This window comes from Eumetopias jubatus, unplaced genomic scaffold, assembly GCF_037043125.1.
Source record: "Eumetopias jubatus isolate StellerSeaLion01/CBP00866 unplaced genomic scaffold, mEumJub1_p1.0 scaffold_1, whole genome shotgun sequence".
Lineage (NCBI taxonomy): Eukaryota > Metazoa > Chordata > Mammalia > Carnivora > Otariidae > Eumetopias > Eumetopias jubatus.
In genome coordinates, this window is record NW_028274807.1 from 192,840,608 (window position 1) to 192,856,614 (window position 16,007).

Sequence of the window (16,007 nt, forward strand, 5' to 3'; positions counted from 1 at the left end):
GTATATATTTTTCCATACTTTTCCTTTTAACCTATTTGTGTCTTTATAGTTAAGCTGTATTTCTGTAGACAACATATATCAGGTCTTCTTTGTTTTATCCAATCTGATAATTGCTGCCTTTAGTGAAATTGTTTAAACCATTTACATTCAATGAGATAATAGAGTTATATTTAAATCTACTGTCTTACAACTTGCTTTCTGTTTTGCACATCTGTTTTTTTGTTCCATTTCCTCATTTTCTTTTTCTTTGAATTGAGTATGTATTATGATTCCATTTTATCTCCTTTGTTGACTTACTAGCTATAATTTTTTTGTTTTATTCTTTTTGTGGTTTCCTTGGGATTATAGTATACCTTTTAACATACCAGAGTCCATCTTCAGGTAAAATTATACTCCTTCATATGTATATAGTATAAGAACTTACAACAATATACTTCCATCTCTCTCCTCCCAGCCTTTGTTTTGTTATTGTCATATATTTCACTTGCACATGTTATAAATCCCATACCACATTGTTATTCTGCTCTAGTCAGTAATCTTTTTTTTTTTTTAAGATTTTATTTATTTGTTTGACAGAGAGAGAGAAAGAGAGAGAACACAAGCAGGGGGAGTGGCAGGCAGAGGGAGAGGGAGAAGCAGGCTCCCCGCTGAGCAGGGAGCCCAGTGAGGGGCTTGATCCCAGGACCCTGGGATCGACCATGACCTGAGCCAAAGGCAGACACTTAACTGATTGAGCCATCCAGGTGCCCCTAAATAGTCAGTAATCTTTTAAAGAGACTTAAGTAATAAGAGAAAAGTCTTTTATGTTTACTGACATAGTTACCATCTCTGGCACTCTTTATTCTTTTGTGTTGATTCAAATTTCTATCTACCTGAAACTTCCTTTAACCTTTCTTATACTATATATCTACTGGTAATGAATCCTTTCATTTTCTCTACATCTGGAAAGAAATCAGTGAATTTTTCTTTTAGATTTCATACTTTTGATCTCTAGAAGTTGCATTTGGTTATTTTTTCTGTTGCCTGTTTCTCTATTCCTTATGTTCATTTTGCTTTAATTCCTTCAGCATATTTGTAATAGCTCTTCTAACATTCCTATCTTTTTGTTGTATTATCTCTATCACTTGTATGTATCTATTGACTGATTTTTTTCTCCTGGTTATGGAGAGTGTGAATTTTACATGGATAAATGCTGGGGTGTTTTTTTTTTTATTATTCCTTTAAAAAGCATTAGACTTTACTTATACAGGTACTTAAATTACTGGATTAGTTTGATGTTTTCAAGGCTTGTTTTTGAGCTTTCCTTTGGTAGTTTTAGAATAGGCTTTATTCTAAGGCTAGGTTAGCTTTTCTACTAAGGCACGATCCTTCTGATGTTGCCTCTGAATTCCTCTGGTGTTCAACGAAGATTAACTCTAGTTGGCAAGAACTCCTATCTCCAAGTTTTATGTGAGCTCTGGTAGCTGCTCAGTTTACAGCTCCCCGGATATTCTTTACCTGGTCTCCCGTAGTTTTACCCTATTCATATATGATTTAGCATTTAGCAATCGAATCAAGGAGATACCTATGCAGATTTCTCGACCTCTTTTCCATGCATCTCCCTCCTCTCTGGCACTCTGCCCACAAATTCTGCCACCTCAGCCTTCCTTAACTCTGATCTCTGTTTATTCAACTCAGCAATACTATCAAGTTCTGATTTTGATCACCTGTCTGTTTTGTAGTCTGGAAAGTGCCTCTAGGTGGATAGCTGAGACAATCATAGGGATCACCTTAATTGTCTCCCTTTTCTCAGGGACCACAGTGTTGCACTGGCTGTTGTATAATTTCCAAAAACAGTTCTTTCATTCACTTTATCTGGTTTTCCAATTGTTTATGGCAGTAGAGTAATTTGGTACTGATTATTTTATCAAGGCTGTAGAAGCAGAAATTGATTTCATTCAATTTTAAAATCAGCAATTCACAGCAATCTTTATTTTGGTTTTACAGGGCAAAGAAAGAGATTGAATACCAGGAACTGATGTTTCTTTTAACTGGAGGAGTAAGTCTTAAGAGTGCTGAGAAAAATCCTGATCCGACTTGGCTACAGGATAAAAGCTGGGAGGAAATTTGCCGTGCAAGTGAATTTCCTGCCTTCAAAGAACTCAGGTAATTATTTAAGCTTGATGACAGCATTGAATAAGGATAGGTAAATTTGTAATCTCCTTGATTAACAATCTCTTTTTAAATTATTTTCCAATGAAGTAATAACTATTAAGCTTTTTTTCCATTAGGAAGCATTTTTGTGAACATATAACTGAATGGAGGGAAATTTATGACAGTAAAGAGCCACACAATGCTAAATTTCCAGTACCAATGGATGAAAAACTAAATGAACTACAGAAAATAATAATTCTTCGGTGCTTAAGACCTGATAAGGTAAAAAGACAAATGTGTTCTACTTGGAATCCAGTTAATTTGCCATTTAAGAATAAGTCCTGGGAATTAAAGGCACAACATAAGGAACACAGTCAATGATATTGTGAAAGCAGTGTAATGGGAAGATGGTAGCTACACTTGTGGTGAATAGAGCATGATGTAAAAACGTATTAAATCTAGGTTGTACACCTGACACTAATGTAACAACGTGTCAACTATACTCAAATTAAAAAAAAAAAAAGTTGTGTTAGGTTTAAAGTTACTGCTATTTGGTTCTTTGACCCTCATTCTAGATACTCAGACAGGTTCATTGAGCTCCTTGGATTTGTGGGTTTATAGTTCTCCTCAACTTGAGAAAAATTTTGGCCATTATTTCTTCAAATACTTTTTTATAAGATTTTATTTATTTATTTGAGTTGGGGAGGGGCAGCCAGAGAGGGAGAGTCCATGCAGACTCCATGATGCAGGGCTCAATCTCATGACCTTGAGATCATGACCTGAGCCAGAACCAAGAATCTGAGGCTTAACCAACAGAGCCACAGAGGTGCCCCTTCTTCAAATATTTTTTGCCACTCCACCCTATGAGTCCAAATAAATATACATTAGACTGCTTGGTATTACACCATAGATGATTCCTCTGTTAATTATTTTTAAATTTTTTGTATCGCTGTGCTTCAGTTTGTATAGTTTCTACTGCTATCTTTAAGTTTACTGATTTCTTCTTTTATAGTGTCTAATCTGCTATTGTTCCTATCCAGTTAATTTTTTTGTTTCAGGGGCTCCTGGGTGGCTCAGTTGGTTAAGCGTCTGACTCTCGGTTTTGGCTCAGGTCATGGTCTCAGGGTCGTGGGATCGAGCCCTGCTTTGGACACCTCATTCAGTGTGGAGTCTGCTTGAGGTTCTTTCTCTCCCTCTCCCTCTGCCTTTTCCCCCTGTTTGTACACACTCAGGTGCACTCTCCCTCTTTCACAAATAAACTAAAAAATCTTAATTAAAAAAAGAAAAAGAATTTCCTTGTTTCAGCTATTATATATTTCACTATTAGAAAGTTCACTTGGGGGGCACTGGGTGGCTCAGTTGGTTAAGTGTCTGTCTTCAGCTCAGGTCATGATCCTAGGGTCCTTGGATCGAGTCCCACATTGGGCTCCCTGCTCAACAGGGAGCCAGCTTCTCCCTCTCCCTCTGCCTGCCGCTCCACCTACTTGTGCTCTCTCTTTCTGTCAAATAAATAAATAAAATCTTTCTTAAAACAGTTCATTTGGTTTTTTATATGTTAGATTTCTTTTTTCATTCTGTTCATGTTTTCTTTAAATACTTGAACACAGTTATAACAACTGTTTTTAAACTTTGACTGCTAATTCCATCATTTCTGGATCTGTTTCTATTGACTGATTTTACTCTTGGTTATAGATTATATTTTCTTGCTTTTTGGCCCACCCAGTAATGTTTGATTTGGTGCCAAACGTTGTTGATAATTTGATTTTGTTATGTTCCTTTAAAGGTTGTAGAGTTTTATTCTGCTAGTTCAAGGGTCAGCAAAAACACTTGTGGGCCAAATCCAGCCCATGACTTGTTTTTGTCCAGCCCATGGGAGATGATGATGGTGTTTATATTTTAAAGAGTTGTTTTTAAAAAGAAGGAAAAAAATATGCAGCAGAAATTTTATGTGGCCCACAACACCTAAAGTTTTTATTATCTAGCCCTCTGTAGAAAAAGGTTACCAATCCCTTTGACTACATGGTTACATTACTTAATTTCAGATTGTTCCTTTCAAAGATTATTTTAATATTTGTTAGCACAAATGTAGAACAGCCTTTACTCAATGGATAGTTTAGCTCCACTACTAAAGTGTGACCTTTCTGGGAACTTTACTGAATGCCCCAAGTGATCACCAAGGGCTCTCCACTGTGGCTATTGGGAAGTTGAATAATTCCCAGCCTGGCATGAACTCTGGTAGCTCTGTAGATCCCCAGTTCAGAGCTCTCCAGTCACTCCTTGCTTAGTCTATGCATGCACACCTTTGTATTCAGCAAAGATTCAAGGGTACTGTTATGCAGGTTTCTTTATTTTTTCTGGGTAGTTCCCTTCTAATTTGAACTCTGCAACTTCTAGTGGCCTCCCTCCTTGAACTCTGATTTCTGTCTTCCCAAGTCAGCAACACTGTGTTTCTCTGTTTTCAATCACTTTTCCTATTCCACAGGCTGAAATGTACCTCCCAGAAGAAAGCTAAAGGGATAATAGATCTCACCTTGTGAGTTTCCTCTTTCATAGAGGTCAAAGTCTGGTACTACCTGTTGTCTGAATTGACCAGTGTTTGAAAGTGGTTGCTTTTTAAATTTTGTCCATTTTTAGTTGTTTATGTGAGAGTGTAAATCTGGGCCCTGTTAGCAGAAGGGGCCATACTGGCTGGAAGTAAAAGATGGTAGAAAATCTTATACATGTCACAATTTTATCAGTTTAAACATGCACAAAAATCCTTCTTTTTTTTCTTCCAAGTTTTTATTTAAATTCCAGTTAGTTAACATACACTATAATATTAGTTTCAGGTGTAGAATTTAGTGATTCACACTTACATACTACACCCAGTGCTCATTACAAGCGCCCTCCTTAATCCCCATCACCTATTTAACCCATTCCCCCACCCACCTCGCCTCCAGTAACCCTCAGTTCTCTATATTTAAGAGTCTGTTTTGTGGTTTGCATCTCTTTTTCCCCCCTGTGTTCATCTGTCTTGTTTCTTAAATTCCACATATGAGCAAAATCATATGGTATTTGTCTTTCTCTGACTGACTTATTTCCCTTAGCATAATACTCTCCAGCACCATCCATGTCATTGCAAATGGCAAGATTTCATTCTTTTTTATGGCTGACTAATATTCCATTGTATATACATACTACATCTTCTTTATCCATTCATTAGATGCTGGACAATTTGGGCTCTTTCCATAATTTGACTATTGTTGATAATACTGCTATAAACATTGAGGTGCATGTATGCCTTCGAATCAGTATTTTTGTATCCTTTGGGTAAATACCTAGGAGTGCCATTGCTGGATCATAGGGTAGTTCTATTTTTAACTTTTTGAGGAACCTCCATACTGTTTTCCAGAGTGAACTTATAAAATCAACACCCTTGGGGCGCCTGGGTGGCTCAGTTGGTTAGGTGTCTGCCTTCGGTTTGGATCATTACCCTAGGGTTCTGGGATCGAGCCCCACATCAGGCTCCCTGCTCAGCGGGGGCCTGCTTCTCCTTGTCCTCCCCACTTGTGCTCTCTTTTGCTATCTCTGTCACTATCTGTGTCTCTCTCTCAAATAAATAAATAAAATCTTTAAAAAATAATAAAATAAAACTCAACAGCCAAAAAACAAATAATCCAGTTAAAAAGTAGAAGACATGAATAGATATTTTTCCAAAGAAGACATACAGATGGCCAATAGACACAAAAATCTTTCTATAGGTGAAATAAACAGGCTGATCCTGATTTTCACACATTCAAGAAAGGTGATTATGGTGTTACAAAAGAAAAATGTTTTTTGATAGCTAATGCTTATTTTATTTTACCATAATAAATATTTAATCTTTTAACCTCCTATTAACAAGAATAATATTATTCTAGTTTCTGAGCTGATTAATTTTCACCTGAATATACCTTTCTCTTTCATTAAATGCATATGACAAGTTAGATCCTGCTTCATCTCATTAGGAGATGAATTTCCAATTATATTTTTTATTTAATTTCAATTAGCCAACATAGTTTTGATGTAGTGTTCAGTGATTCATTAGTTGCATATAACACCCAGTGCTCATCACATCACGTGCCTTCCGAATGCCCAACACCCAGTTACCCAAAAGAAAAAATTTTAAACAGAAAACCAAAAACTATGTTCATACATGTAGTTTAAACTTTGAGAAAGTAACTTCATCTTTCTGAGCTCCATGTATGAAATGAAGGTGGTGAAAGTAATTGCAATGGTCATTTCTTCTTTCCTTTTTTGTTTTTCTTTTTTTAACATTTTATGTTTTTAGTAAAGCATCACAAGGAGCATCATCTAATGCTTCACTTAGCCTCTGAGTATATTCAAACAGAGGTTTACATAATTATTAGACTCCTGAGTACTTCTTCTTAACTCTCTAAGACCTTCATGCATTGTTAAAACTTACCTCATTCTTTCCTACCTGACAGTTGTGTGTGTGTATATATATATATATATATATATATGTTCTTTTCACTAGACAGTAGATCACTTTAAAGCCAGAACAATGCTGTGTTCATTATTTTATCACCAATAGCCTCCCTTGTTCATTGTAAACTTAGGAATGATTAGCTCTGCATCTGGGAAATACTTGCCTAATTTGCACTCCACAGAATGGCTCCCTGATAGCCAATGGAAATGTTGTTTCAGTGCCAAGTGTGGAGTTATTGCCTAGTCTGCCATGCTCGGGAGCCTGTTCTTAAACATTACAGCACTTACCACACTGGAATATGCAATAATTGTCTGCTTGTTTGTTAGCATCTCCCACTACACTCTGAGCTTCTGGAGGTCAGAACCCATGTCTTATTTTGCTCAATATCTCCAGGACTTAAAGCAGTGCCTGTAAGATAGTAGGACATCTAAGTAAATGTCTGTGAATTGAGTTGAATTGAATTAAACTAAGTTCAACTAAAGGCTGTGTTTGTCAGGATTCTCCAGAGAAACAGAACCAATAGGATAGTTAAGACAGAGATTTACAGGAATTGGCTCACATGATTGTGGAGGCTGGCAAGTCCAAAATCTGCAGGCTGGAGACCCAGGGAAGAGGCCATATTGCAGGTCAAGTCCAAAGTCAGTGTGCTGGCAAAATTCCCTCTTCCTCAGTGGAGGTCTGTCTTTTTTTTTTTCTCTTAAGGCCTTCAACTGATTGAATGAGGCCACTCACATTATGGAGAGTAATACACTTAACGTCTAGTGATTTAAACATTAATCTCATCTTTAAAATATCTTCCTAGCAACATCCAGACTAGTATTGACCAAATATCTGGGTACTCTGTTCTAGCAAAGCTGACACCTAAAATTAACCATCACAAAACTTATCTCCAGGTCTGTTCACGTCTCCATAATTTCTTCTCTAGAGTGTCTTACGTGAAGGATCAAAATCTTATAGAAAAGTCTTATAAATTTTTCTTGTATTAAATTACTGGAACAAGGTACTCTTTCTATAGAAAATTGTCATATTTGATTGCAGTTACATCATGTCAGGGAACATTGCCCTGGTCTGTGCATAGAGTAAAGGGAGCAAGGTCTCTGTGTCTTCAGTATCTCCCCTTCCCTAAAATTTACATCGAAGATCTATGCTAGATACAAACTATACATGGTGTTACTGGTTAAAAAAAAAAAAAGATTTCATCATTGCTCATGTGAAATTATTAAAGAAAGAAATAAAGTCTGTTATATCATGGTGAGCTCCTTTTTTGAAAACCCTTCGGTGGCCTTTCAATACCTATAGAATAATGACAGAACTATGGCTTGGCAGTCTTGTTACTTGGCTAACCGTACCTCTTTTCTGCAATTCCATTCTTAGCTTCTTGAAACTTCTGGAAATTTTCACTGTTTATACCTACAGAATTGCTCACAACTACACAAATTTCTCCTACAGAAGACTCCATCCTTCCTTCCCTTCTAGTCCACACACTGCAGATCCATCTCTGCCAGGACCGCAGAAGCCTGTGATGATCTCTCCTCCCTCCACCAAATTCCTACAGCTTCACTTTAGAAAGTTGTTTAGCGTTTAGAAGGTGATATTGAGTTCCTCTTTGTACTTATTTTCTGCTGCTAATGTTGATGAGTATCATTCTTTTGCTTCAAATTAATTTTAATGTAATTTATAAAGAAGTAACATATTCCTGTGGTTCAGAACTGTTTTGTATACATGAATAAAGTGGACCTCCAGTCTGCATCTCCCAGGCTCTCAGCATCCTTTCCGTCAGGCAACTCATGTTATCTGCTTCTTGTTTTCCTTTTATGCACATATAAATATGCATACGTATTAATTCTTTTTCCATTTATTTTTTAACACAAATGGTTGCATCCACTGTTTTGCATGTTGCTTTTTCCCCTATCAATTTATAAAGAGCTTTCTCATTCTTTTTTTACAATTGCATGGTATTTCATTATAAGAGAATGCCATAATTTCTTCAACCATTTCCTATTGATGGACCTTTACAATATATATATATTATCTACTATAAAAATGTTGCAATAAATAACCTTATTCAAAAGACATTTCTCACATGTGCAACTATCTCTCAGAATAAAGTCCTGGGAATAAAATTGCTGAGTCAGTGGATTTGCCCATTTGTAATTTTTACAGATACTGCCAAATCCATGAAAGTTACACTAGATGACTTTTCCACAGCAGTGTATGAGAATATCTGTTTAACCCATAGTTTTTTCCACACAGAATGTTGCCAAACTTTTGGATCTTTGGTAATCTGTTGAGGGCATTTGAGGAATCTGGGGACCAATGAGGGCGGGGGCAGACATGGACAGGAGGTGGTAGTAGGCACACAAGAGCTACGCTGGATGATGCTTTAACAAGTTTGCACGTTGGAGAGAGAGAAGTCCCTCACAGCAAGAATCTCTCCAGATGCTGGTTTTTGGGGGTTGAGGGTCCCACAACTCTAAAGGGGAGGAGGGCAAGGAAGAAGGGAGAAGAGGCCTATGCGGTGTCTTGGGGATGTTTCTCAGCAGCACTATGGTTTGGAGTCGCTGGATTGGAGCTCTGAAGGCCTGCACTGGCTTGGGTTCTTTATGTCCTGGGACTTATCTATAGCTAGCAGATGTTGGGTGCAAAGTAGGCAGGCTGTCAGTGGCTAAACATCTGCTTATTTGGGCTATGTTTACAAAAATTGAATGTGCAAAAGTTTGAGTTTGGTGCCAATGGGCTTTTGAGCTAAGAGTTTTCAGCGTGCTGGGAAGGAAACCCTCTAGGGGTCAATAAACAGACACTATCCTTGTCCCTTTACCTAACAATCTGATAGGTGAAAAATGGTATCTAAGTATAGTTATCATTTGTGTTTTTTAAAATTATGAGTATTAGGGTAAGACTAACTGCTGTAACAAAGAGACCTAAAATACAGTAGCCTAAGTAAAAAAGAAGTGAATCTCTCTCTCGCCTAAGAACCCAGGGCAAGTGCTTGAGGCAACTGGCGGGGCAGCTCTGCTTTTGAGATCATCCAGACATTCAAGTTTTTTCTCGCATGCTAGGAAAGTCCCCTAGAGTGTGGTCCTCTTCAGTGAGATTGGAGCTGGCTCATGAATACCACATCTGTTGAAGAGCAAAAGAGAGTAATGAAGGCAAACAGCTTCCTTATAAAAATACCTTCTGAAAGCACCATGTATAACTTCTACTTGCATCTCTCTGGCCAAAACTTGGTCATGCAGCCACGTCTAAGTACAAGAAAAGTTGGGAAAACTTGGGGTTGTATCACCAAAAGGAGACAAACAGGGAGACAGTTTGCAGTCTCTGCTATACTGAATGAGTTTGAGCATCTTTTCATATGTTTAAGATCCATTTTTATAAATGGATTCCATGAGTCATTTTCTATAAACTGCTCATTGTCTCTGCCCTTTTTTTCTTTTGGATTGTTAGTCTGGTCCTATCAATTTATACACACTTCTTACATATTAAAGAAATTCATACTTTGTGTCTATGATAAGCTGCATGCTTTTCTTGACTATTAGACTCAAATTGTACTCTGTCGGTTTTCAGTAATCATCACAATTGTTATGTGAAATGAAAATTACTCTAAAGGGCATATTATTTCTCTCTTTAACAGATAACTCCAGCTATAACAAATTATGTAACTGACAAACTAGGGAAAAAATTTGTGGAGCCTCCACCATTTGATTTGACAAAGAGTTACTTGGACTCAAACTGTACCATCCCTTTAATTTTTGTGCTATCTCCGGGAGCGGATCCCATGGCTAGTAAGTCTGCCTACTGAATACTTTGAAGAACCTATAGATAAACCGTCTTGCTCAATGGCCACTTCTTTTTTTAATTTTTTAAAGATTTTATTTATTTATTTATTTATTTGAGAGAAAGAGACAGAGATAGCAAGAGAGAGCACAAGTGGGGAGGAGAGGAAGAAGCAGGCTCCCAGCTGAGTGGGGAGCCCGACGCAGGGCTCAATCCCAGGACCCTGAGATCATGACTTGAGCCAAAGGCAGACGCTTAACCAACTGAGCCACCCAGGCACCCCATCAATGGCCGTTTCTTATATGATTGTAGCTCACTTAGTAAATCTGAGATGTATAAGGAAAAGTAACTGGAATCTTCCAGTGAAGTACCTGCACACTGAAACATAAGGCATACTTTGTGATTTTAGAGCAAGCAGTGAAACTGTTTTTTTGTGCTCTCTTAGGCCTGCTGAAATTTGCAAATGATAAAGCTATGTCTGGAAATAAATTTCAAGCAATTTCCCTGGGACAAGGACAAGGACCAATTGCAACAAAAATGATTAAAGCAGCAATAGAAGAAGGAACTTGGGTGTGCCTACAGAATTGTCACCTTGCCGTCTCCTGGATGCCCATGTTGGAAAAAATGTGTGAAGATTTTACCCCTGAAGTCTGTAACTCGTCCTTTAGGCTTTGGCTCACAAGTTATCCATCTCCGAAAGTATGTTTATTTTGTATGAAGTTCAGTACATTTATTCAGTTATCTCTTACATTGTGTATCTTAATCAAGCCTTAAATGCTTAACCTTAAGAGGTCTTAAAAATATTTCTGGAGTCCTCTTTTTTACCTATTTTTAACCCGCTAGTATATGCATGTTTAGGACTCAAGCTGGTTATCTTTAGTAATGCTCTGTTTATTCTTAGTTCCCAGTAACCATCCTACAGAACGGAGTGAAAATGACTAATGAGCCTCCCACGGGTCTTCGGCTAAATCTCCTTCAATCTTACCTCACTGATCCAATTTCTGATTCTCAGTTTTTCGGTGGATGCCAGGAAAAGGAACTGGTAATGTTCAGCCTCTGGAGCTTTTCAAATGTGTTCTAACAGTGAGAAAATCTGGGACTATAAATATTTAAAAATGTTAAACAAATAATGCAATATATGTTAAGGAAAAAAGAAGAAGATAGCAGGAGGGGAAGAATGAAGGGGGGGGAAATCAGAGGGGGAGATGAACCGTGAGAGATGATGGACTCTGAAAAACAAACTGAGGGTTCTAGAGGGGAGGGGGGTGGGGGGATGGGTTAGCCTGGTGATGGGTATTAAAGAGGGCACGTTCTGCGTGGAGCACTGGGTGTTATGCACAAACAATGAATCATGGAACACTACATCAAGAACTAATGATGTAATGTATGGTGATTAACATAACAATAAAAAATTAAAAAAATATTTAACAATGTTAAACTTTAGGCATTCTCTAAGAAGACAGATATTGTACCTGTATTGTTCATCATTTTCTTCCCAGCAGTTCGTGCTCTGCTTCCCACAGAGTAGACATTCAAATAGATATCTGTTGACTGAATGAATGTGTCTTACTTTGTAAACCAAAATCCATTAACAAGTGTGATGAAGACCCAAGAGTAGCAATCTATTTTCATATCATGTATTCATTCTTTTTTTTTTTAAAGATTTTATTTATTTGTTTACAGAAAGAGACACAATGAGAGAGGGAACACAAGCAGGGGGAGCAGGAGAGGGAGAAGCAGGCTTCCCAAGGAGCAGGGAGCCCCATTGCAGGGCTAGATCCCAGGACCCCGGGATCATGACCTAAGCTGAAGGCAGATGCTTAATGACTGAGCCACCCAGGTGCCCCTCATGTATTCATTCTTTCAACAAAATGTGTGTTAGGTGATCGAGCCCCGCATCAGGCTCCCTGCTCCCTAGATATAAAGCAGTGAGAATAAAATAGACCCCCTTCCCCCAAATCTGCCTTCATGGAACTTAAATTCTAGCAATACCATTTTGACATATTAATCATGCCTTTTAGTGTGCTTATGTGAAACGGTTTTGCACGTGGTACTGGGGACTTAGGAATTCTAATAAACAAATAGCACTCCTTTTTCCTGCTGGCATTCTTACCAACTAAGAAACAGGAAAAAGTATAAACATAAGGGAACCAGATTTTAACTTTAATTACTGATATAGACTAGGTTGGAAGATATAGTTGATATCTGTGAACAAATGGGGTTCGTATCACTGAATAGAATTAAACAGATTTGGGGCCCCTGGGTGGCTCAGTTGGTTAAGCCACTGCCTTCAGCTCAGGTCATGATCCCAGGGTCCTGGGATCGAGCCCCACATCAGGCTCCCTGCTCAGCAGGAAACCTGCTTCTCCCTCTCCCTCTGCCTGCCTCTCTGCCTACTTGTGCTCTCTATCTCTCTGTCAAATAAATAAAATCTTAAAAAAAAAAAAAGGAAGAATTAAACAGATTTATCCACCCTCAGGAACAGAGGAAAACTTTCTTCCCTAAGGAAAGCTCACTTCTAAGATGGAAAGGGAAAAGCTGAGCAGAGCATATCTGGTTAACTTTTCCCAAATTTATCAGCCAGATAGATTATTCCCTTCTCCTGCAGTGAATACAAGGATGGGGAAAATCTAGAAGTGTTACACTGAGGTCTCCTCACATGGAACGAAACATCAGCACCAAGGGAAATTCATTCCCTGCCCTTACCCCAGCATATGCCATTTATCATATTTGCCTATTTGAGCTAGAAAAAGAATGGTAATGAAAATAAAGAATTGAATTCTTTGGAAGCCAGCTAGTTTCTCTCTGCTTAATGATAGCTTCTGTGTGCCCCTAGTTCTAAGCAATATATTTATTTGAAATTCTTGGAGAAAAGTAGGATATTTGGTGGTTTAGCTAGAAAGAGAGCTTACAAAAATGGAGAAGGTGGTATAGTGTCTGATTCCCATCAAGGGTTGAGCTCCTGCAAGAAATCCTAAGATTTCTCTGATACCACAGGAACATTTTTGGCCACAAGCACAGGGCAAAAATGTGGAGGGATTATGATCTCCTTAAGAAAACCCCATTGGGTGAAAATACGTGGAAAATACATGTAAATTAGGTTATTGCTCTCATTGCCAAAAGGTTTCCCCCTTTTAAATGTTTCACCACAGTTTTCACCCAGTATATTTAAAATATGCTTTAATTTATGTACAGCATTTCAAGAAAATAGTTATCCAGTAAGGCCATGGTGTACTTGCATTTTATTGTTATAGAAATAATTTCTACATCACGTGAAGATAGTTGGATGGATATTTTCTGTATTTGGAGCTATGTTTGAAATGATTTAATTTAAGCCATCAAGGTAGCGTACTTGAAACTTACTTGGGGGGGGCGGTCCTCAAAGAGATGGGTGGCCATCCTCCAGAGCACTGATAGACTCAGTGAGAGGCCCATCCCTTCGGACATACGTGTCACACATATGAAGATACCAGGACAGAGTAAATAAACAAGGGTTTCAAGAATGATCTTCAAATGGAAAGTCATAAAATCAGGAACTATATATTGGGATTTATTCCTATCATAATAATTAATTATGCTCTCGCACTGTAGTTTTAAACATATGCCAGTGAGTCTACGGGATAATATTTAAAGTACTGAAGCTGTAAATATCTATGGACAACACCAAAGTATGAGTAGCCAATACTTTGGCAAATGGTAGAATTATTGCATTTTAACAAAGTTTAATATTGCAGTTTGTCTAGCTTTGGAGGTTTTAAGTCATAAGATTAATACTTTTTATAGTTTGCATTGTTTTAGGTAGCATGTCTTTTTTATTATTATTATTTTATTATGTTATATTAGTCACCATACAATACTTCATTAGTTTTTGATGTGGTGATCCACGATCCATTGTTTTCGTGTAACACCCAGTGCTCCATGCAGTACGTGCCCTCCTTAATACCCATCACCAGGCTAACCCATCCCCCCGCTGCCCCGCAAATCCCTGTTTGTCTCTCAGAGTCCATAGTTCTCTCATGGTTCATCTCTCCCTCCAATTCCGCACCCCCCTTCATTTTTCCCTTCCTTCTCCTACTGTCCTCCATGAGGTAGCATGTCTTTTTTAAATAGAAGTTTACAGAAATATATGATCATAGAATCTTACAATGAAAAAAGATTGTTGATTCCCCTGATCTTACTGATGGAAATCTGATCAGAATTTTTTCTTGTTGTGTAATTTTTATACTCAAGACATGGGAGAAGTTGCTGTTTGGAGTTTGTTTTTTTCATGCCCTTGTACAAGAGAGAAAGAAATTTGGTCCTCTCGGTTGGAATATTCCATATGGATTTAATGAATCAGACTTACGCATCAGTATTCGACAACTACAGGTAAAATTAGAAAGAAATTAACATTGATGGAGGATCACTGTGTGTCAGGCCCTAGACAACTCCCTTTGCTTAAAATAAACTTAATCCTCCCAACATCACTAGTAGGTGGGTAGATCGTAGTAAAAATTATAACTGTGGTTTATGAAGCACTATCTCTGTGGATTTTTTCTGCTGTAAGTAATGGAAAACCTGATTGAAACTGGCTTAAACCATAATGAAACTTACTATCTCACATAAAAAAGTAGTACAAAGGAAGGACAGGCTCTGGAGTTGGTTGACTGAGCAAGTGTTGTCATCAAGGACCCTGGTTCTTTCTGTCTTTCTGCAGTGCCCTCCTCAGGTGTTGGCTTTAGAGAGGTCCTTACTATACTCTCTTTCTCCGCTCAGTCGAAGCTACAGTTTAGCTCTATCAACCAAAAGAAATAGGCTGCCTATTTTAAGTAGAAAAGGAATTTATTGAAAGAATATTTGGGTAGATCATAGAATGCCTAAGATGGCTGGAGAGCCAAGGCATCCAGAGTCATGTCTAGAACTCACCATGTCTTGGTAAGAGCAGATCCTCAACCCTGGTTGAATATTCAACACCACAGCTCACATAGCTGCCACACAGGCTCTGGTCTACTGTAAGCCCCATGATGTCATCAAAAAAGATTCTTTGCTAATCCTGCTTTTTTGTGCACTACACCCCAGTTCGAAGTCTAGCTCACAGGTCTAAGGTGTAATTATAAAGGAGGCTGGAAAATGAGTGTTTGGGTTTTCCAGTTTCTATAGACTTACAAAATAAGACATTTAAAGAGTCAGCAGTCCCCCAGAAAAAAATATATATATATCTGCTATAAATTCCTGCTAACTCAGACTTTGAAGTAGGCACATTATTTACATTAATTTGAAGCAACTCTATAAGGTTGTTATTATCCCTATTTTTGAGAAAACCAAAGCTAAGAAGTGAGCTTGCCCATTGAGATAGGATTTGAACTCCAGTCTGTCCAACTCCAGTACTTTCCCCATTATTTCTATCATATTTTACCAAATATAGTAATCCAGCTGGACAACCACAGTAATGCATTTCTGCTTCTTTGCTGTGACAAGAGCCTTTGTGACATGGGGCCTCATAAAGGGAACTGGGAAGTGTTGATAAAGCCCCATTAGGTTTCACTCAGGTGCGGCTTTATAAGGCTATGAATATTTAATCATGTTTATACCATAACTGATAATTTTTATAGCAACTTTTGATATTTTATCAACTCTTTTTCTTTCCTGTAAA

General features: G+C 37.9%; 1 protein-coding gene across 1 annotated transcript in view; it reads left to right on the forward strand.

Moving 5' to 3' along the window:
* Positions 1-16,007, forward strand: part of DNAH12 (dynein axonemal heavy chain 12) — a 235,191-nt gene that overhangs the window by 204,177 nt on the left and 15,007 nt on the right. Inside the window, exons 60-65 of the mRNA XM_028110416.2 lie at positions 1,987-2,145; positions 2,271-2,415; positions 10,233-10,383; positions 10,821-11,074; positions 11,277-11,417; positions 14,606-14,743. Of these exons, the coding sequence (XP_027966217.2) occupies positions 1,987-2,145; positions 2,271-2,415; positions 10,233-10,383; positions 10,821-11,074; positions 11,277-11,417; positions 14,606-14,743 (988 nt within the window). The remainder of the gene's footprint in view (positions 1-1,986; positions 2,146-2,270; positions 2,416-10,232; positions 10,384-10,820; positions 11,075-11,276; positions 11,418-14,605; positions 14,744-16,007) is intronic.